We start from the raw sequence: 23731 nt of genomic DNA, 5'->3' as shown, positions 1-23731 counted from the left end.
AATTGAAAATACCTTATGCTATGTATTTATAGTCAGCCAGCCAGGACATGTGGACCACTCCTCTTGTACGTACACATTGAGGGAGGCTGTGTTTTGTTTGTTTTTTTGGGTATAAAATAAATCCAATATGGAGGACTTTATAGAATATTTTGCTTATGGTTGAATGCATGTTTGTAGGTCCATCAAATTTAAAAAAAACAAAAAAACAAACTGTGTGCCAACCACTCTCTATGATCAGTGGTCCCCAACATTTTTTGTGCCACGTATCGGTTTCACATAGACTTTATTTTTGATGAATCTGCATTTTAACACATAAAAACAAATTATGTATACCGTATTTTCCGCACTATAAGGCGCACCTCATTATAAGGCGCACCTTCAATGAATGACATATTTTAAAACTTTTTCCATATATAAGGCGCTACAGTAGAGGCTGGGGTTACGTTATGCATTAGATGGTGCTGCGCTAAAGGGAATGTCAACAAAACAGTCAGATAGGTCAGTCAAACTTGATTAATAGATTACAAACCAGCTTTCTGACAACTCCATTCACTCCCAAAATGAATAAACAGCTGTTTTAATATTTTCTCTGAGGTAAAGTATTAGTATTAGCTAGCGATCCAAGATGGCGGGATCGTCTGCGCATGCGCGTCACCGATCGTGCAGGGTCACAGATAGCGTCTTGACAGCGAGACCTGTTGTGGCTCAATATTGATCCATATATAAGGCGCACTGGATTATAAGGCGCATGGTCAGCTTTTGAAAAAATTGAAGGCTTTTAGGTGCGCCTTATAGTGCGGGAAATACGGGTAACTCATTATTGATTAATGTAATTGCTTATAGTGGAGCTCTGTGCATGTTTCTCCTCAACAACCTCTACCATCAAGTTAATATCATAAGTTAATAAAAAAAAACAAAAAACATAAAAATAAAGAAATTAAAAAAAAAAAAAAACCTCCCTAGGCTTGTCTTTTAATGCAGACTGGGAACATGTTTGAAGCAGAATCATTCCTCGTAGTTGTAGGTGAGCATTGTAAACTATCCTTGGGGGTCCATTCTTCCGCTGATGTAATCTGCAAATAAATATCACAGGTAAAACATCTGAATCACAGCCCTTCTCTGATCAAGTTTTGTTCAGTCTCTCTGTGCGAGCACGCGCTGTGGTTGGGGACGCTGCTTTACAGTAGATTAACATCAGTTGTTAACATAACAGTCAGGCATGGGGGGTAATTGTTTTGGTTGGAGAGCTGAGCCTCAATATAAATAATTAATATCAACGTTGGCAAAGTCTCAATCATGAGACTGCAGAAAAAAAAAGAAAAAAAGAAATGGAAAAAGAAATAAAAACTTTTTTCCAGCATAAGTTACATTCTATTTATAGCCTTCTCAAGGTCTAGTTTACAATATTAGTATGTCAAGTCATGTGTGATGTCTATTCTAACTCCATCCTATAAGTGTAAGTGCTATATGATATCTAACCACCCCAGGGCACTCGACTCATTACGTCCTCTGATGGGTTAATTAGGAAAAGTGCTTTAGTTGATGACACAAATGCGCGTGAGACCTGATTTGACAGGGTACCCCCACATTCTAGGGTTGCTCCATCCAGAAAGAAGGTGCATCTTTGACATGCTAATGTTCACGGGAGAACCTGTTAAGTCAGAAGAGTGCACCTTTTCCCTCTTACAAACATGAGAGATTATCTTCTCAAGGATAGATGAAATTTCCGTTACATTAGTCACGACTTTAGTGCTTTCTAACTAGATCTGTAATGTACTTTGATTTCTTTTCTTTTGGAGTCCCTACTGTATCAATGGAACAAGCCACAACCGGAAATGTTTGTCTCTTTGTAATGCAACCTTACATGAACCAGGAACTATTCTAATCACCAACAAATGAAAATATGGTGTTGCACATTTGCTCAACATCAGCGGCGATCCATAAGGATGACAAGACGCAGTTTATCACAGGATACAAAGTAACTAAAGCCATTACAATAGCAATTAAACTTTAAAATGCCACAGTTGAACCAGTGGTTAGCATGACTGCCTCTCAGTTGTGAGATTCCGAGTTCGAATATCACCTCTTATGTTCCTGTGTGGAATTTTAACCCTTCCTCCCACGTTCCAAAAGCTTGTTAAGGCCTCGATACACCAATCCAACATCAGTAGCGTCGGGATGCGGCTTGTGTTAATGTATAAATCGGCATCGTAACGACGTCTTTGCTGGTATATGCGGATTCAACATGTTGAATCGGCATAGGACCGTTGTCGTTTTGATTGGCTACTAGCTAGCGAATTAAACACCACGGCAAGAACAGGAAGTGACGAACACGGAAAAAACAGTCAGCATGTTTTACAATTTCATTCATTTTGCACATTATCATGCTTCACATTTGGACTTATAATGTAGAAGATCGAAAAGATTAATTCATCGGTATGGTTCAAGAGAGATGGGTATTGTTTGACATTACCATGAAAGGGTATATCGATAAAGTGATGAGAGCCAAACTACAGCAAGACATGGAGACGCAAATTGGATAGGGCTATACCACGTAAGATGTACTTTTTTATTACAACATAATACTCTGGAAAGAGTATGAGTGTGTGCTTTGCATGGGAGCACATTGTGAGTGAAAAAGATAGCGGTACACATGTTTATGTTTTTATATCATGCCTCTGTGATTAACTTTCCAGTTACCATTGTCTAACAATGTAGAATAGTGACTCACAAGTCACGCATGTGCAAAACTTACTTAATAGTCCACTTGTCCTAAATCAGATGACATAAGCTCCAGCTCATCTATGACCATGAACAAGACAAACCGTAGTGGATGGATGGATGGATGGATGGATGGATGGATGGATGGATGGATGGATGGATGGATGGGTGACTAGTTATTATCATCATCATTCCTCGGTCATCATTATGAAAGTTGTCAAGTTGCCAGCAGCAGCAGCAGCAGCAGCAGCAGCAGCAGCAGCAACCATCATAATTATTCTCTTCATCTTAGCTGTCTTAGCGCTTTTGCTCTCCTAATCTCATCCTCCAGCGTCGCCTCCTTTTGCTTGCTGCTTCTTTCATTGGTGCCTTTATTTGAAGGTTTCTTGTCCTACTTTCCTTTTTGCTTTGTACCCAATTATCAATTCCTAGCTTCTGACTATCGTTCTCCATGGAAGTATTTCTCCTACATAATCCTTCAGTTCACATTTTAAAGAATACATGAATAAAATGAATTAAATTAGCAAAGCTTTAATCAAAATAAAACAGAAAAGTAGATACAGTGACTTTTTTTTAATATAATTGTGTATTATAACAGTTTAAATCCTATACACTTTGTACCCAAACTATGAGACTAAAACATTTTAATATTTGGCATATTATTAAAATTAAAATTCTTTAAAAAATACTCTTTAAAAGAAATGACTTACAGATTATATAAATAAATAAATAAATAAATAAATAAATAAATAAATAATAAGAGCACCAGAAGTGCAAGGAGGCTGGCATAAAATATTATTATTATTAGAGATGTTCAATACCACTTTTTTTCAGACTGATACCGATACTCAGACCCTCAGTACTCACCGATACCGAGAGCAATTGCCGATACCAGTAGTACATTTTGACAAAAAAAATATATATATATTTTTAAACAAATATATTTCCTTTAATTTTGACAAAAAAAAAAAACAGCACAGTCACTCTTCAATAGTCTTAACGCTCAAAATAAAACACAAAAAATGCTCTTTTAGTTTAAGATTCACAATTTTGAAGTATTTCCAAACCGGTGAAGTTTTGGTGAAAAACTGTTGCAAACTAGCGCCAGTTACAGGCAAGGAGGACTCACTTAACGTCTCCCACCTCTGCCATCGCTCGCTTGTACTCGTCATGAGTACTTGAGTACTTGAAAAGAGGCTGATATCGGCCCGATACCGATACCTGGTATTGGTACTCGCCCATCCCTAATTATCATTATTATTATTATTATTATTATTATTATTATTATTATTATTATTATTATTATTATTATTATTATTATTATTATTATTATTATTTCCTGTCAAACAATCAGCTCGTGGTCAATGCGAGCTCCCACAAATGTGTGAGTAGGTGAGTTTACAAATTGGTGGTTTTCTGCATAAAGTTGATGAGCAGCCCAAATGTCATTGTGGTGGTGCTTTCTTGAATACTCAGAGCACACGTTATCATCCACCCATTACAAAGAGTCACAAAGGCAAAAGCACACATGTTTATGCGGTAACACTGCAGTGGTTGTTGGCAGAGACCTTCACATGTACTACAAAAGATGTATTTATTTTGATGTGTGTGCCAGAAGGTTATGTTTCATGCTGAGTTCTTTTCAGAGAAACAAACAACCTAACCAATCTAAAGTCAGACTCCATGGAAAGACTTAAACTGGCAAGAAAAAAAAATAAAAAAATAAAAAATAAAACTCAATAAAAAAGACAGAAAAGGCCAATTTTTCACAATGACAAAACCAACATTTATATTATAAAACAGGCAAGAAGGATGAAAATCAATTAAATACATTTTGTGGAAATTGAACAATTTTACCATTTGATTTATGATGAAATGATAAATGATGTAGCAAAAATATGTTCCCCTATACAGTACATGATGAAAGACATTTCATCCCTCATCCCCCACCTTCTTACTTCCACGTTGACATACAATAACGTGGGGTTAAATCAATAATGCATAATTTGCTGATCGCAAAGATGCATCAGTCAGCTGTTATGGCCATCACTAACTATGCTGACAGTATCAGTGATTCATCAGTACTGCCACTGACAGACACACACTGACACAAAGAGACCTACTTTCAAGGGGACGCAAACAGAGCTGGGTGGTGGTGAGCGCAATTGGGATGGATGAAACAAGTGGCAGGGAGATACTAGATGTGGAGAAGAGCAAAGAGCCATGTCAGCCAGCGAGAGGATGGGGAACAGCCAAGAAGAAAAAGAGACCGGGGTGGGGTGGCGGGCTGTGGAGTGGGGTTGGGGTGATGGATGCATTGGTTGTGCTCCAGACTACAGATAACACGTATAGTTTCACCATGGCTGGAACACACATTTGTTTTTTTGTTTTTTTTTCACAGCCAAGATGAAACAAGTGAGGTGTTGGCCCACTTCATTTGTAACATTACGCATTTTTTTTAAACATTCATAACATTTGACATAAGCTCCAGCTCATCTATATCGAAAACATAATGCACACTTTTGAATGCCACTTTAGAGACAAACAATTGAATAATGATTTCTTTGATTGTGGTTGCAGTTTGCAATATTATATGAAGGGCCAAATAATTGATTCTGGTGTATGGAATTGGTGATTGTTTATTTTTGTCTTGAATCAATTAAAGCGCAATGGCTGTTATACTTGGTCGCAACCAGTAGTACTAGTGATTCAGCTTTGATGTCAGGTAAGGCTTTACATTACAGTGTACCGTAAAAACAAAACAAAAAAATCACATTTTCCTGTGTCACTTTCACCAAACACCTTTTCATCAGCAACGTATGGAAGATAAAGCACGACAGATTGTTTACCCTCCATCCATCCATTCATCCATTTTCTTGACCGCTTATTCCTCACAAGGGTCGCGAGATTGTTTACCCAGTGAAAAAAAATAAAAAAAAAATAAAAGGAAAACTTTGCTATAGCACTACACGCCTGGGTAAAATCTCTGCCCATCCAAAGCAATGCTTTATTATTGTTCACCATTGATATTGGAATGAACAAAGACAAAAAGTAAGCGGTTTTTCCGTATAGATCCATGCAGAAATGCAAGCGCACTGATTTTCCCTTACATTGACAAAGTGCACTGTAAGTGCTCTTCCCTGAACCCCATCATCATCTCTAAACTTTCTCATTTCCCATTTGATTGAATGCCAGTGAGGCCTGCAGAGTAATTGGCTGCTTTCATTGGCCAAACAGAAGGACAGCACCCCTGGGAGGAGTCCAACAGGCCAGATCTGTTAACAGAGTGCTCAGTTTTACACACAAACAAAGTCTGGGCCCGCAGGGTACAACCGTAAATTGTGATTTACATCAACACTTAAGGGGATAATATCAGGATTACTATTATATCAGTGACACTGACTCTTTAGAAAAGACAGTTTTGGTTTAATAACTTTAAAAGGCCACATTTTATAAATAATTTTGTGTGTAAATCTGTGATTGGTGCTCATTTATTGATTTCACAGGTGAGCTGACTGCTCTGCAGAAGGGAAGCTTTATGAAACAAGCCCCCAGAATGAATGTGGCTCCAACAAGGACATACATAATTGTAGAGAACATAGTGAAAGTGCAAACGGTCACAGAGTCGACAAGCAACTGTGACGGAAAACAAAAATGAGTCAGTGATGACGCTGGTTGGAGGCAAACAAACATCTTGGAGTATCGGGGTCGTCCTCACACAGCCTTGCTGGAGGACTGAGGACAGTAATGTTATCTGACTTGAGTCGTGAGTGGACACAAGCATCTGTGGCTCTTTGCTCTTTCAACAGAGAGGGAGCGACTCAACTGGGTCAAAAACACATTTGTACAGCCAGGTTTGATTAACACAGCCTCTTTGGTGGGCCACCGACCATAATATTTGTGCAATGGAGCTGATAAACCAAAACAAGTCCCCTCGATTTTTGTTCTGACATTGAAGGAAAGCCGAGAACAGGCAGACTGGAAGGAATGACTAAGAGTAAACATTTACCATATTTTACACACTATAAGTCATACTTATTTTTTGTTGGCTGGCTGGTCATGTAACTATTTCAAAGTGACTGATGACAAGAACATGTTTAAATTTACCTGCTCAGAAATTGAAGTGTGAATTTAGGTCTATTTATCCACCAGATTTGTGGTGAGCTGGAGTTTCAGTTACAATTGTCTTTTATAAAGGGTGCCCTGCTATATATCAAATATGGACATTTGTGTAGCTAAATGTAGAAGCAACAAAGAAATACACCTTGCATTTCTCGAGTTGAAGGCTAACAAACTAGGTAGGGGACAAAATCTAAATTTTCCAATATTCCAACCATCTGCCTTCCCCAGCTCTCATTCCAAACTCAAACTAGCATTCCTAGCTGGCACACATCGACATTGACCACGTAGGCCGGTAGCAATATTCTTGTCTGTAGCAAGGCATTCCCAAAGCAAGATGGTAGGAAGCAGACTTTCTAACCTAGATAGGGGTACAGCTTTCAAGAATTTTTGAAAGCTTTTTCATTGAGTTCGCAAGCCCAACCCTAACCCATCAAACCCTGTGTTCAGCCCAGAGATACTCTGGCTAATATTCCACATTACCTACAGCAAGATTGGGACAGAATCCATCAATCCTTATAATTTGGCGACTCATTTGTAGTAGGCTATGTGTCGATGCTGGAAATCTCTGGTTTGGAACCAAGGTGGCCCAACTAAATGAATCTGGGCCGGTCACTCGTAATTATCGATCGTCTCATTCAGCTGTTATTGTTATCGTTACTGTTGTTGTTGTGATTGCAGTTTTTTCTGTTTAACTTACAAGTCATATGTCTTGATGGGAAATTACGCACAATGTCATGATTAGCAGACTGGCTTATTGTCTATTTGTAATTATTTATCGTTGACAATATCTCAATGCCATTTTTCAAATGTTGATTATTGACCCCACCCTTCCCTTCAGCTCAAGAAATGCAAGACATATGTCTTGATGGGAAATGATGCAGACTGGATTATTGTACAGTATATTTCTATTTGTAATCCCATATGATTTAGATGCAGAACATTCATTAATGAGTCACAATGTAAAAACAATTTTGAAAATGACAATATTAAGACTAATTGTAAAGAATTGGTATGCATATATGTTATAGCAAACGTATTTAGCCTGCACACTAGGTTACTATAAGACTTTCAGTCATCAATGATCTCTAAAAGATTTCTTGTAACTGAAATGTCTACTCGTTAACTTAAAATATTAATTCTTTGGACACGATATCACTCTGTTGGTGAGTATGTAAAGCTTGACTAAAACCTGGGGTCAGCTTTAACTCATATTCATAAAAAGCTGTGTTCCAAATACTATAAACACCACAGCAAGCAAAGCTAAATACGTTTAACATTTTGCCAGAAGTGCTTTGACAAAATATGGACTTAAATATTTTCTCAGTGGTGCATGGCTTTATCAGCAAGGGAAGTAGAGCTGACCCACTTTAAAGCTCCTCTGTAGTTTCAAATCATCTTTAAAGAGGAAGAAAGCTGTGGCCAAGAATATAGCACACACATACATATGCGGTTAAAGAAACAATTTACATCACCTAATGATGACAGTACTGATCCATCCTAATGCACAAAAACACACAAAAAACACTTGTGGTCATGCTTGAAAGTGTTTGTTAGTTTTCTCATTTGATTTGCTACATTTTCACCCTGCACAGCCCATCATGTCCTCCTTCCATTGTCTCTCTGGTCCCTGTCCCCTCTTTTGCGCTGCTTTCATTCCTATCTGAACCCTTCTCTCTTGCTCTCTTTCGGAGTCTTTGTTGATAGGATCAGTACAATCGGCTGGCCCAGATATGAGATACAAGTGATTTGTTTGGGAGCGTTCTCCTCAGACCCCTGTGGACTGCTGCAATATTAATGAACATACATACATATGCATACGCGCATATACTGTAGATGCATGCACCTCACATCTGGGAAAACCAAAGGAGGTTCGAAACAGTGAAATTGAGCAGGGCTGTGAAAAAGCCTTAATTTGCAAATCAAAGACAATATGAGTCACATATTTATAGGCGCCTCAGCCAAGGGGAAATCTCTCACTCTCTACTCCACTTTTAATTTTCCTTTTTGTGTGTGTGTGTCTGCATCATGTATCTTGTTCTGAAAATGACTAATTGTCCTGCTTTTATAGTGTGAGTGGCTTTAATTCCATCGCTTCTGAAAGGCTCATTTAAGGTTCTGCAGGCCAAAAATGAAATGAAGGACATGATGATATATGTTTAGATAAATGATTACACAAATGTTTGTTCATTCTTTATTTCTTGTGTAGGGCAGACTTGACTTGCGTGTTCTCCCATATTCATTTGAACACAATTGAATCATTGGCTGCTCAATGGGCATAGCTACATTTAGAAAATGTTTTTAAAATGTTATTTCTGTTGTTCACCACCAGCAAAAATTGCCTCTAAATTTTGTATTGGAGATAGTACTTGAAATAGAGGGAGGAGAAACAAATACAGCATTAGAATGGGATGGATTATACAGTCATGTTTATAATCACAATAAACAAAACCCTGTGTGTGAATAGAGTATGTGTGAGTGGGGGAAAAAAAGAGGTAAAGGACAGGTGAAATGGAAATAAACAGCTTGCATTTCCCTTCTGGGTATTGTGGCTATGGAACAGAAACAAGCACACACAGACAACACACATTAAATAGTGGCCATTTTTGCAAATTATGAAATGCTTCAATTTGACCATTACTCTACACGGGCCCACAGAGTGCAGCATCTATTCTCCCACAATGTCCGCAGGCTGGAAACACCACGCACGCAATCATGTCTCAGCATGCAATGAGAAATGATTATCACACGCTAGAGAGGAGCTGCCAAAAATAAAATATTATCATGTAGTTTTCACTTCATGAATTATATTCAAGAAATTATAGAGTAAATGCAGAGCTAAACAAAACTTTTTATTTTATTTTTTTTAATGTCTGGGAGAAGGAATTGAACTCTGCGGAGCTGGACTGGGATGTTTTGTTATGATGGATTCTCTAAAGTCAGAGTCAGCGGAGTGATTAATCAGAATCTCCCAAGAAGTGCTTTGGGCATTCAGATAAAACTGCAAGATCAAGTGTGTTTTATGTATTGATAAGAACTTTCTAAGTCCATCTGGATTTTAAACAACTGATGAATCGCAACTGTCGCTGTTCTTTCGGTCACCTAAAGGATTGTTATTGTGCTACAATATATCATCTATAATTGACTTTGTTAACTCCAAGTAATGTTGAGTAGAAAAAGTGAAGCAATGTAATGAATTGGAAACCGGCATGCTTTAGGATCTGCAATGTGCACTGAGCTAATGGCTGGAAAACAGTAGTTAGTTGGAATGTGTGACTTTTGTATTATTTCCTGCATTCATTCTGCTGGAGCATTGGCCAAAATGGGTAATGTTAAAAACCGCCATTACTTTCACTGACTTGCCATGTTTTCGGACATGGATAACATTTTACTTTATTACTGTGTGTTAAATATTAGACATTAGAACAATTTCATGCATTTAAGGCAGCCTGCTAAGAGCTGAATGTGCAGTGCAAGTTCTGCAATCTCCATATTCATGTTTCATTTTACCATCAAAGTTTAATATATGAAGAGAGTTTGAGATGTGACACTGTATGCCTCCCAGATTTCTGTTTTCATCCACAATGCCACATAGAGGAGCTATACTGAATCGTTTCAAAGTTTATGGGCACAAGTTCTGCAGAACTCTTGACTCATTATGTGGCATCTCTATCCACTGACCAAAGCAAATAGGTATACAGCCTACCATCTATAATGAGCAGTATGCAAGGCTGGACTGGCACTAAAAATCAGCCCTGGCATTTTGACTCAGATGGCCAGTTGGCCACACGCATGTGAATGTGCACATGTAGGTTCATACACATGCTCGCAACCTCTGTTAACTTAAATGTCATACTATCCACAGTCACTGTTACCCATTCACCCGAATGGTGACTTTTTGGAGTGGGCATGCTGAAGTGTTACATATGCAAGCGCCCGCAAGAAAACGTTTGGGGTATTTGTATTATTAATTTCACAATTAAATATTATTTAATTATGATTTTATACTGCTGTGTAGGTATAACATTAAAGCAGAAATATTCAGGACTGACGCAGGTTGATACGCACACACTGTAATGTAACCAGTTCCGTAGTGAGTGAAATGACAAAATCACAATTTGCCGATTCGTTGGAATTTACTGTATTCAGAACTGGCTCGTGTCCATGATGTGGGCTCAACACGGGAGAAGGAAAACAATGACATCTCAGAAGAGCCGCAAGAGGCTTCAACCAACAATAAAGTTTGCTCACCTGTGGACAGTCAACGAGCCACTGATGTTTCTCGTACGTCCTTTATTGAAAGTGAGAGACCAAATTTTTCCCCGTTTTCGTGATGATTACTTCAGTAGGACGACCACTTGAAATTATATTCTCGCTGGCGCATTCCTGGAGCGGGCTGGAGGACCGCGGAGCACAGCCGAGAACGCTGGAGCTTCCTCGGGCATGAAATCTAGCATTTGCCGACCCTCTATTTCCGGGACATAAACCCAGTGACTGCTAGCCAAGTAAGCCAAGTAATGCGCGTTGTTGTCAGATACGCTGCTAGACTGCCAACTTTTTTGCCATTCAAAAGGCTCAAGTTTTAGAAACCTTTGTTTCTCATTGCGCAAAAGTTTCCGGTTCACAAAGCCGAGCTTCCTCTTGCGAGACACCCGCTTATCGCGATGGTTTGTGCGTGCCAACTATCTGCTGTCGGCTTTCCACCTCTCCGCAAGGAAAACAGAACAGCAGTAGAACTAAGGTATTGTATAACTATAATTATTTCAATGATTTTATTGAAGGGCTTGGGCATGCACCGCATTAATAGCTTATTATGACCGCTCGCCACTGATGCCAATGGCCAGTCCAGCACTGAACAGTAGGGAGACACTCCACCATTGTAATGGTGTAGCGCCACCTATGAAAATGAGCCTCTGATTACTAATGAGCTTTGTCATCAGAGTTTTTATGATGTACTAAAAGTAGTATGCTCTCATTTCTTACAAATAGAATGGGAAGTCCAGCATTTTGTTTTTATAACGTATCATACTGTGCCTTTCTATCAGGGGCTTCAAACATGTAACCTCATTTATTGGATCTGGCTTCTAAGTTTTACATTTAGAATACAATTACTTACTGTGCACCATTGTTGCAATGTACTGGACTTTTTATCATACTTGTGCAGTGTGGCAATATCTTTAAGTGGCGATTTCAGAAAATTAACCCAGGAGTGTACTTTTCAATGAAAATAACATTGGGCAGCTTGCAGCAGAACGTGCTGGGTAAGTGGTAGAAAGCTAAACTGGCAAACCTGACATGAGTGATCAGTGGAGTGTAAACCACTGATTGTGCAGCCAAAATTGTTCATTCTCATGTGTGTCAGCCCCAGTTTGTCCTGTTGCTTGTTTTATTGCTTGTTCTCTCTCTTTCCCTATCGCTTCTCCTACATTTGCCGCCCCTCCCTTTCGCACGCTCCCACTGCAGTACAGTCTTCATCCTATTACAGCCTCCTTGCTTCTGTGGAGCACTTTCGCTTGTCGACACAATGAAAACTGGCAGGATACATTACTTGGCAAACTCCTCTCTGATTCTACCTCCCACCCTTCCTTCCCTTCTCTCTTCAATCCTGAGTCTTTTTCCTTTTTCTCCTCCGTGTTTCCCATCCACGGCAAGTTTGCTTGTACGGTGTTTTTTTTTTTTTTTTTGCTTTGTTTTAATGCATCAGTCTGTTACTTACTGATCTAACATCTATTTGCCAAAACCACTTGTAAATAGGGATGGGCGAGTACTGATACCAGCCTTTTTTCAAGTACTCGTGATGCCGACGAGTACAAGCGACCGATTGGGGGGGCATTGAGTGAGTTCTCCTTGCCTGTAGCTGGCGCTACCCTGCAGCAGTTTAACACCATGGCAAATCATGAGGATGACTTCCTGTTTTGACAACAATGAACCCACGCGTATGTCTGCGTTTTTCACCAAAACTTTCACCGGTTTGGAAATACTTCAAAATTGACGACGACGAACCACACATTGCAGAATGTGAAGTTTGCGGCACAAGACTCGCAAGAAGCGGAATGAAGAGTGCATCGTTCAATCCTAGCAACTTGCTAAAACGCCTCAAGGCTAAACATTTATTACAAATGAATCCTAAACTAAAAGAGCATTTTTGTGTTTTATTCTGAGCGTTAACACTATTGAAGAGTGACTGTGCTGTTTTTTGTCAAAATTAAAATAAATATTTTTGTTTAAAAATATATTTTAGTGATTTTTTTTTTTAATTTATCAAAATGTACTACTGGTATCGGCACTTGGTATCAGTATCAGTCTGAAAAAAAAAGTGGTATAGAACATTCCTACTTTTAAGGACAATGCTTTGCCAAAATTCTGTTCTATGACTCCACACAAGCAGCTCGGAACTCAAAAGCCTTCTCATGCATCTCGGAAAAAAACACTCTCAGGATTTCATATAAGCTATTCTAACCCCTCCAGCCCATTCTTGGTTCATCTCAAGATCTTCAACAGGGGCAAACATATTTAAAATAAATGGAAATGTACTTTGAAGACATTCTCATCATATACCCACAATTCCTTAAGTGTCTTCCCTGAGGAGCAACATGTCTTTTGGAGTTCCTTCTCAAAAGCTTAATTTCTCATACATAGCATTCTTGGATTGTAATGTAATATCAGCAAAGAAGGGGAACCCCATAATCAACACACTCTAGGCTCTTCAGTGACACAAAGAACCGTGTAAAAGATCTACTGTAATGTAATTTGAGAGCATTCATTCCACTGATTAAAAAAGCCAAAATCAAAACTCATAACTCAATTTTATAAACAAACAAATATCACTGATATTCTAAATATTTTATACTACTTGTATGATTCATTCATTCAATTTCTGAAACACTTCTAGGCCACTCTTCCTGGCTGACGTAGTCATTTCCGTTTCCGGTCAGCATTTATTTTCAGTGTTAAATGTGCTCGCCGTGTCAGTCTTAGATTTACTGAGCTATTAGCATAGCCGTTACATGTCATCCCTTCGTGAGAATAATACTTGTACTTGTCAGATGTCGAATCGCTGCGATGAAGGTGAGGATTACTGACTCAGGAGCGAGTCCACAATTTGTTTAGCCACACTAGTAGCCAGCGAAGCTTGTTGCTAACTAGCTGGTTGTGGCGTAAGTGACACCGAGCTTGCCTTGAACATCCCGTGCACAGCTGACGTTAACCTTAACATACGTGCGTCCAGCCCTGCGAAGGTTTTTGGGAAAGTCTACGCAGTTAAAAAAAAATAATAATTCAAAATCAGTTTTTGCCCTTAGGCATGTTCGGGGCAAAAGTTTTGACCTGTAAACTGTGATGTGAAACCACTTTTTTCAAGTCTTGCATTTAAAACCACCGGCAGACACTTGTGATTTACGAAAGATTTTGTCTCTTGGGAAAAGAGGATGTATGATCAAATTGGAAGAACTTAGCAGAAGCACTTTTATAAGCCACACTAAGGCCAAAAAGACCTTTGAAAGAAGCTCATTTTAGTGAATATTAGAACCCACAGTCTCGTTCTTTGTGGTTATTACGAAGAGATAAGACTTGCTTGATTAATGTTTCAGCAAATGATAAATTAGTTCTCAGTAGATCACTTTCAGTATTGCGAATACAGCCAAACATATCTTGAGGATTCTAATGTATTAGCAGTGAGGCCTGGATTTATCAGAAGAATGACTGATTACTAAGTAATGTAAATATTCTTTTGAAAATGACAGTTTATCAATATGAAGACAAAGAGTGCACTTTGTATCTTTAATGTGTCCCGACTAAGTTAGTTTTGTTCTGTGCCTCTCACAGGTGCTCCTGTGAGCTTGGCAAGGAATCAGAGAGGCGTCTGCTGATGGGAAGGGCTCTGTATAGAGCAGAGGTTTTATTTGACGAGCCCTTCATAGGGACATGATGGCCTGCTGGAATGTACCCAGGGAGTGAGCTGATCTCTTTATCTGTCCATTCTGTATCCTATTAGAGTATCACCTTCCATCACGCGCGCCATTCAAAGGTTTAGAACAGCTTTTATGCTAAGCTGCACATTCCCTTTTGTCATTCTGCTTCCCAGCCATCTCTCTCCTCTCTTTTCTTCTCACACCCTCAACTATCACTGCACGTTTCCCTACAACACCTCTCACATAAACTTGCATTTATTGACAACCACGATCACTTCATGCCTTCACCATGGAAAACCAAACAATCCCATCTTAACTTGATCGCAACTCCCGTCATATCTGACACCTTTATTTTATTTAATTTAAAAAATACTCCGGCATACGTTTGTGAAAACCAATTAAGTTGCAAACAAACAAGCATGACTTTCCAAGCAAAACCAAATGTGGAGTAGTCGCTATGTTACAGTAGTTGAGGGCGTGAATTGAGAGGGTGCCAAGAGTCAAATCAAACAAACAACAGATATGGCTCACATAAATTGAGAATAGGAGAGCATGACAGGAGTTGCTGTTACCCCAACTGCAAGACAAGAATCAATCTGGGATTATCCGATCACTGTAGAACAATCTCACTGGTGCAACAAACAAACCGTAGCTTCACAGGTCTGATGTTTGTTTGTTTTGTTTTGTTTTTGTTTTGTTTTGTTTTTTTTGGTTAGAAATGACATGAGTGATTCTCGACATGCTGATGAGTGCTTCTCAACATGATCAACTATTTAATCACCTCCTCAGAAAGTTTGTTTGTTTTCTACGTAAAATGAGAGACAGCTGCATCTGAATCAGTGTTTGTGTTGTGTGCATGTGCATGATGGAGCCAGATTGACACCATTATGTCTTCTCTCCCTCCCGCCTCTCCATAAGCCAATTCATCCTAATTACTCTACTATTAAGCAGCTTTGGATCGGTACAGCTATGACTGTAATTGTGGGGATGCGTGTATTTGAGTGTGCAGAGGGGGTGGTTTGGGTGGGATTCTATGGAGTGGGAGAAACAGCAAAGGAGATAATTTCATCATCTTTGACCAATATCCCGACTCTTTCAACTTTGTTTGCTCCTTTTCCAACCCCTTAATCTCACCATCTTTGCTCTTTAACACAAGCTATAAAGGATTGCAGCCAGACCTGAACTATTAATAACAAGAAAACAATTACTTTATTCCATGCAAAAGTGCAAAGTTGTATTATTGTAGTGTATTTACAGTATGACAGTGATTTTGGTCATATCATTAAAGGTACACTCAGTATTATACAGTGGCATCTAGTGGTGAAACAATAAATCATTCGAGAAAAAAAAACAATTGTTTGTGTTAGTAGTATGTAAAAAGATATGTTGTATCGTATAAACGTACTTTTTTAAAATATAACGGTTAGTCTAGAAATCGCTAATTTTCTTACATGTCCGCGCCGCGGCTTCTAGTGTCCGCCATGTTTCGCCGCCATCTTTCTGCTACGGGTGCCGTCAAAGACAAATTTCAGCAATCGATTTTCATCTCGCGTTTTTCCGGTTTGTGTGTCAACTCCCAATAAACGTAGAAGAAGAGTTTCCAATCCGCGTGGAGAGCTGTAAAAAGTATCACGCCATTGACCACGACAATAGTTTCGGTAATATATTTGATTACTGATTGTGTAAAACCGACATGGCTGACCACACATATTCTACTCGTTTCACGTCACCTACCGCACATAAACGTAAACGTCCTGACGGAAGACAGCGCGACAAAACAAGAATTTATATTGGCGCCACATTTGCCAGATGGAGAGAGATGAGGACCAAACTGGGTCTGGAAAGTGACGCTGCCCTCGCCAGCTTTCTACTTGACCGGTAAGTAAGAGTACACTTGTGTTTGCGTTTTGAGAGTGACAAAACGTATGTCCTTTTCTAATTAATATGATGTATGTGTCATTGTTTTGCGGCCACTAGCTGTTGATGAGCAACTCCACACCACTCGAGCTATTCCGTTATGTAGCTACGGTGCTTTTTCTGCCCGAAAAAGTGATTCACGCTGGCAGGTTTTATTCAGATTAGAATTAATAGACACACAAGTTATTAGTTATTTAGTGTAATTGGTTGTGATTTCGTGGGGATATTTCCACACATTTCAGTTGAGAATATAAAGCACAACTAAGGTTGTTTTGGGGGTTTGTTGGAAATGTGGTGACAAGGACTGCTGTTGTTGATTTTAGGCATGACAGTGTTATGAAGGCTTCAACCCCCATGAAAGCGAGGTGGCCAGAATTTGTGGCTCCACCGGCGGTGTCAAGCATTTCCAGTGGGACAGACAGGCAGGCTTATTTACCACACACACAAATGTTGCAAATATTTCTATGGTTTTAAATGAAGTTAAATTACATTTTTGATGTCTCATCTTCCTTTTCAGAGATGTTCATCTGAGTGCAAGTGAAAATCCTGAAATTGAACTCCTTGAACAAAGGTTAGTCATTACCATTTATTTCACTTTTATAACTTTGCATTTCTGCCTTGTATTTATGTAAATGACACACATTTATTTTTAAAATCACAAGCCTACATGAGATGAGCATAGCTGAGGAAGAGTTGGATGAGGAGAAATTCAATGACCTCAGGAATAGCATGTAAGTAAGAGCCTTTTATTTTTCCAAACACAATTTTGGTAAACAATGTTTTGAAAGATTTGATGTCTTTCAGTATAGATTGGGTAGATGATACTTCTGCAGCACATCCCAAGGGAAGTGAAGACCAGGACAGCTCTGATGAAGACTATGTGCCAGTGATTTCTTTGCGGTGTGTAAATAAACACATACTTATTATCCATTCCCTATGGATGTTTATGATGTAGTAAATTTGTCTGTTACGCAGAATGGGAGGTGCATTGAAATATGCACAGGACATCGATGAGCTGCCAATCATCGGTATAGATGATTCTGTGCACAATCTGTCCGGCATTGAAGAACCTACGGACGTACCTGAGACGCTGCCAACCCACTTTTTGCCAGACAATGTCAAAGTTGAAAAAGGAAAAGACATTGTTGATGTAAAGGCAGCTATTGTGTATGAGAACTGTCTGAGGCAATTGGTTGACTGGGTCAAACTACCCTTTGACAATTGTCCAAAAGGTTTGAGCATGGGAGAAAGGTGTGAAAGCTCTGCACCATTTAAAGTGGTCATTACTACAAGAGGGACAGCGATGAAAGTTGAATGGGTAAGTTTTGATTGTCTCAACAACTGAGACTGGACTCTGGATTTTTGCCAGTAGTTATGCGATTTAGCTGCTGCTGCTGTTGTTGTTGTTGTTGTTTTTTAATGTAGGTGGTGATTTTGTTTGAAAAGATTCAGACCTTAATTAAGTTGCATGAACTTCCATATTGAAGAATATCTGCTCTCTACCGTTATCTGGCTTGACTGAGTAGCTGGAAAGGTGGATGAATTCACACTGTTGACTGGCCACAGTATTGATTTTTCAAAAGATTTTGTCAGTGTTTCATTTTTATTCACAAAGAAAATTTTAAATTTAAACATTTTATTCATGCCTTTTCAGATGTGTTCAAATGGCCACCAAGTGTGGTTTTGGGATACGCAGCCAAGGCTGAATTTTGGAATGCAGGCAGGAGATTTTATGCTCTCTTCTAATATATTACTGTCTGGAAACAACTACGCCAAAGTAGCCCTGCTATTCAAATTCATGAACTTAGGAATGGTAAACAGGAACACCTTCTACACTGTACAAGACACATACTGCGTTGATGCCATCAAAGAGTTTTGGATCGAGAAAAGATCTCAATCCATTGGTTCAAGGAAAACAGGTGGTGCTCCTTGGTGAGTGTTTCAATTGCAATCCAGTGACAGTGCATGACTGTAGTCACTTTTTTTTTTTTTTTTTTATACACATGGCGACTGACAAGTATCAGTTGGTTTTATGCAGAATTTCAAGGTTTGCACTGTACATCATGCGTGCATAAAATGCACTGTTGATGCAATAACATTTTTGATTACATTCAGGAGATGGACGGAATGATTCTCCTGGCCATTGTGTACAATACTGCAGCTACACGACCATGGAGAATGAGACAAATGAGATTATCAATGTCTCTACAGTGGACAAACGGCAAACGTGTTGGAACTCCAACATAATGGAAAAGGAGGCTTTCATTCGGACCATGGAAAAGCTTAGCAAGGAAATACAGATTTCTGAAATCTGTACAGATGCGCATGTCCAGATAGCTGCCCTTTTGGGTAAGTGTTACATATATATTTGTAAATGAAAGATTTATTAACTGTTGGATGTGTCTGCTTGTATGTTTGCCTGTACCTTATGTGGTCACTGAAGTCCTACTAATGCGCATACAAATGTACCAGTATACATAATATGGAAGTGATGACTTGTTAGTGAAAGTTTTCAGAAGTCAAATTTTCTTTGATAATACATGCTATGTTTGCAGACCCAGACAAAGGGAAATACAAAGATTTGAAGATTAACCACAGCCTGGACATGTGGCATGGGGCAAAAAATCTGTCTAAGAAATATGTGCATGAGGCATAGGCCAACATAGAGAAGATTGTTCATCGTAATTTTCCAAGAAACTGTTTCTTTTCCTTACCCTACCTTTTAACACAATGCACTGAAAACGCTTCCTGTACTTTTGGGTAAGATTTTAATTTTGTGAATAAATGTATTTTCCTACTCTAATTTGTCCCAAAGGCAGCAAAGGTGAAGGGCCAATCTCTTATTTTAGTATGGTTGAAAGACATAATCAACCATTTTTGGTGGTGCTGTAAGACAGCAGGAACAAGAGAGCAGTTCCTTGTGAGTACTAATTTCAACAGAATTTATAACCTATGTAAATAAAACTATTTATTTAGTACAGATTTTTTTCATTTGTTCTCTTTTTTCCTATAAAGGGTCTTTGGATTGGCATACTGCACCATGTATGTAATAAGCACAGTTGGGCCCTTGGAAGCTGCCAGCATGGACATCTTGAAGAGGATCATGGAAAAGAATGGTTACAGCAAGACTCTAACGCCCACAAAGCTTTAGTTGACATCATTCTCAGAAAGCGCTGGTTGGGTACTGTCCACAAGTATCTCCACTTCAGGTAGATAATGAAAGATTTAGATTTATTCCATATTTCTTCTGGTTGACTGCTGCATCATGTCTTGCTTACAAATTTTCTTAAAAGTGGTTAGCTTTGTTTTCTTGTTTTACATGATGTATGCTATAGATGTTTTTCTGAAGAAAGACAATTCATTGATAACTAGTAATATGTTCTTTTTTCCCCTTCTATTTTTGTTTTTGATACACTAGATCAACAGCCGAACTTGAGGGGTTCCAAAACCATCTTCTCATGTACACAAGCAAACGACAAGCATTCACTCCCCCTGTTTATGAGGCAAGGGTGCTTCTGGCAGCCTTGGATTATAACTACCACCGCAATCTACCGACACTCACGACATCTGAAGGCAATAAAATGTAAGTTCTCAAAACGATCTTTTCAGTGTTGATATTATTTTGTCCTCTGTATGTATGAATTGTTTTGGCCACAGACTGTTATGATCTTTAGTCGATGTAACTTTGAATTGCTGGTATTGCTGTGGTTGCAGTTTCAGGAGAAAGTACAATAAGAATGCCAGACGATACACACTGTATGCACTGAAAGAAGGGAAATCATACAAATACATCACCGACCTTCAAGAAAAAATCATCAACGGGAGACTCAGTAGCCAAGTTGGAATGCCCCGGAGGAGGACACTTAGGATGGAGGACCCCAGAAGGCTTGGTGTTGTACCACCAGTACCTCCGCCCACCATATCAGAGCTGCAACAAACTCAAGTCAGCCGAGGTCTAGGTATGTGATTTACATGTGTACAGTATTACACACTACATGAACTTTTTGTCTGAGTCAATATGGACTGGTTGTATGTACAAGCACCATTTGTTCTACACAGGACTTGCTGACCAGGTGTCGAAAACCATGGAGTGACTCCCCCCTCGCTTGCCTCAGCAACCCTGTGGCCTTTGAGGAACATATCATCGTTGTTGGGACCATGCACTCCACGATTCCATAACATGTACTTGTGCAGTCAAGGAGCATGTATATCCGATAATAAAACCATCAAACATTGATGTAACTTTATTATTACTGCAGTCTGTCCCACAAAAAAATGGACTACCCCTCCACTAGTGTTAATATCGTAGAGTGGGCGAAAAGTAGGGTTACAGGTCTATGTGTTCTGGAGAGTTTGAGGAATATTGCAATATTAATGGGGGACAAGGGGAGAAAAAATAAAAATCCTGCTATTGATGTAATCAGATATTTTACTTGTGTACAACGCAGACCTGCTATGTAACACTACTTTTGGCCAAAACCTGTGTCTATTTGCTGTATACAGTATTAAAATGCACACAGCATTTTGGTAAATTTCTTTACCAACTGCATTTCATGTAGCTCATTATATTCCAATTAATTTTTTTTCTCATGTAGACTACGGTATAATATTTGAGTAGTTGTGTTTGTTGTTGCCCCCCAGTGTCTTAGATTCATTAGCATAGTACCATTTATAATAATTATCCAGGCTGTTGATGTTTTACATTTCTAGACATGTATAATAGTGTTAGGTTGAATGAAGACTGCATGTTTGCTCCAAAGGAAATTTTTATATATACTAACATTTTTAGTCATTCAACACCAACAACAAATCAACACACTAACAACATACAGGTTAAACTAAATCCAACAAACTAGTGTCATACATGGCATAATTATATCCCAGGTAAAAAACCTTTGTAATGTTCTTGGGGATCTGGGAACGTGTCTCTTCGCCGATTCCCTGCTCCCAGTGACCCATGCTGCCAGAAAACAAAGTGACGATAGGCAACATATCTAAATTTTTTGTTGTCGTCACCTGGCTCCTTTGTTCCGCCCAAAACGGTGACATGCTCCCTGTACTGTCTGTGAAGCCGTAGGATACCAGCATTGAGGCAGTACAGTGTGAAGTGTGGTAGTATAGATATGCAGTTAGCGGGTTCTTGACCACAGCATCTGCGCTCTGCATCCGTTGGCATTTCTCTGCAGAGGCCACAAGTACACCAAGGTACTGCAGTCTGGGATCCAGGTAAATCACGGTGGTGTTGATGTATCAGCAATGTGTCAAAAAGCAGTCCTGGCTGTCTTTCTATCAGCTGGAATAGAAGATTTTTATGTTCCTCCAGGGTCATTTCCTGTACGAGTCTCTGTAAGAAGGTAACAATTTTATGTCAGATTAGGTAACAAACTGAACTGAAAATCGTTTGAGCCAATGAAGTACACATTACATGAACTAGATTATTTGTGAATTCCATGTAGAATTCTGCAAATTAAAATATACAAACACATCTTTTGTATCTTCAATCAAAATTTCAATCAATGAAATACAATATAATCAAAAATTTGTAAAATTGCTTTGTGACAGCGGCAAATTGGGAAACAAAATTTTTCAACATGGTGTCAAATCATCATCTGAGTAAAGGCTTGTGAATTCTTTTGTTAGCAGCACTTTTCTGAGTGGCTGGCTTGATATCAATAATAGACGGGGGGAGAACAATTATTATTATCTTTTTTGGTATTTACCATTGCGGGAAGTTGCAGATGTGTAGCCTAGCTAACTCGACTATTTTGAATATACTAAAAATAGCAAACGATGTAATCTAAATACCAGATTTTCCAAACAAAGATATATTTTGACCCATTCCCATCCATGCTCGATAGGATGGATTTTTTTTGTTTGTTTTTTCCTGTGCTGACATAATGAGTTTTTTGCTACGAACCTCTATTAGTTCAATTCTTTGACTTCTCAGTGCCTCTACTCTGTCATCCTCAACAGGGATACGTGGTCGTCGCTGTAGACTTGAAATACGGCGTCCTCGTCCTCTGCCTCGTCGTCTCCCTCGCCCTCTTTGGGATGGTGCAAATGTCTAAACACGAATATACTTCAATGTGCTCTCTGTTGCATGGTTTAGTTGCACTAATACAGGTGGACATATATGGCATTTAGCGATAGTGTAAGTACAGTATTTCCTTAGAATGTTAAAAAAAAAAGTCTGTTTACGTCTGAAATTAATCACTATCACAAATTTAGGGATCTGTACAGTATGTCTAACAAATGCAATGCACTTACTTCGTCACTTTAAGGAATACTCGATGTCGTTTGTGAAGACATGTTGCTTCTGTGTTGGTGAAATTGATGGTAGGCCGGCGAAGTGTGGTCTCTCTGGGACGCCGTAGTTCGTGTGCTTAAAATCATTGCATTATCTTGTTTGACCGATAGATGGCGGTCGTGAGCTACACACTGGGGCTTTAAGAAAAGTATTATTGTTGGATAGGTTATAGTTATGCTATTGCTGGTCATTTTATTGATGTGATTTTTATGGGTGCATTTTATTGCTTCTGTCACACTACTGCCTTTTTCTTTGTGTTGTAATATTATTTTTGAGACATTTCATGCAGTGCCTCCTGCAGTAAATTATTTATAACTGAGAAGACATTATTTTTGGGTTGATTCCAGATAAACAGCTCCCTAATTATGAAGCAATACCAGGTGAATGGTTTATAAAGTAGCTCCAGTCTTAACTGGACTCCACTAAATCAAAGCATCTCTCCATCTCCTAGTCCTTCACATACATTGACGGACAAACCATCACAAACCAACCTTTATTTTGTTACATTTTCTGTGTTGCTTTAATTGTCCACCATACCATTTAAGGCCACCACCCGTTTGTGGCCCCTGAACTGTTTTTCCTTCACCAAGTGTTATGGTTATGTAAGCACATGTGCAATACACCGGGTCTTGTCTCCATGCCAATGATACACAGACAGTGAGTAGAAACGGCCCCATGCAGTCATTCATTGTCAGGGAAAATGTTCTAAAATGTTAAACATTCATTACTTCTATGTTCATTTCTATATGTGTTGTTC

General features: G+C 39.0%; 3 protein-coding genes across 4 annotated transcripts in view; 2 read left to right on the top strand and 1 right to left on the bottom strand.

Moving 5' to 3' along the window:
• The window catches only part of grin2aa (glutamate receptor, ionotropic, N-methyl D-aspartate 2A, a), a 192107-nt gene that overhangs the window by 84554 nt on the left and 83822 nt on the right, over positions 1 to 23731 (bottom strand). The gene's annotated exons all lie outside the window — the stretch shown is intronic.
• On the top strand, positions 17188 to 18914 carry LOC144006089 (uncharacterized). Its single transcript, XM_077504765.1, has 7 exons — positions 17188 to 17238; positions 17330 to 17398; positions 17472 to 17567; positions 17643 to 17985; positions 18322 to 18480; positions 18579 to 18599; positions 18783 to 18914. Exons 2-7 carry the CDS (start codon positions 17340 to 17342, stop codon positions 18912 to 18914), a joined length of 810 nt encoding a protein of 269 aa, XP_077360891.1. The 5' UTR covers positions 17188 to 17238; positions 17330 to 17339.
• Positions 19489 to 20824, top strand: LOC144031898 (uncharacterized). Its single transcript, XM_077539421.1, has 5 exons — positions 19489 to 19587; positions 19683 to 19876; positions 20086 to 20250; positions 20382 to 20626; positions 20727 to 20824. Exons 3-5 carry the CDS (start codon positions 20126 to 20128, stop codon positions 20759 to 20761), a joined length of 405 nt encoding a protein of 134 aa, XP_077395547.1. The 5' UTR covers positions 19489 to 19587; positions 19683 to 19876; positions 20086 to 20125; the 3' UTR covers positions 20762 to 20824.

The sequence above is a fragment of the Festucalex cinctus genome, chromosome 1 (assembly GCF_051991245.1).
Source record: "Festucalex cinctus isolate MCC-2025b chromosome 1, RoL_Fcin_1.0, whole genome shotgun sequence".
In the NCBI taxonomy this organism is placed as follows: Eukaryota; Metazoa; Chordata; class Actinopteri; order Syngnathiformes; family Syngnathidae; genus Festucalex; species Festucalex cinctus.
Note: the sequence above shows the minus strand (reverse complement) of the source record. Positions and strands in the feature narration are given on the sequence as shown.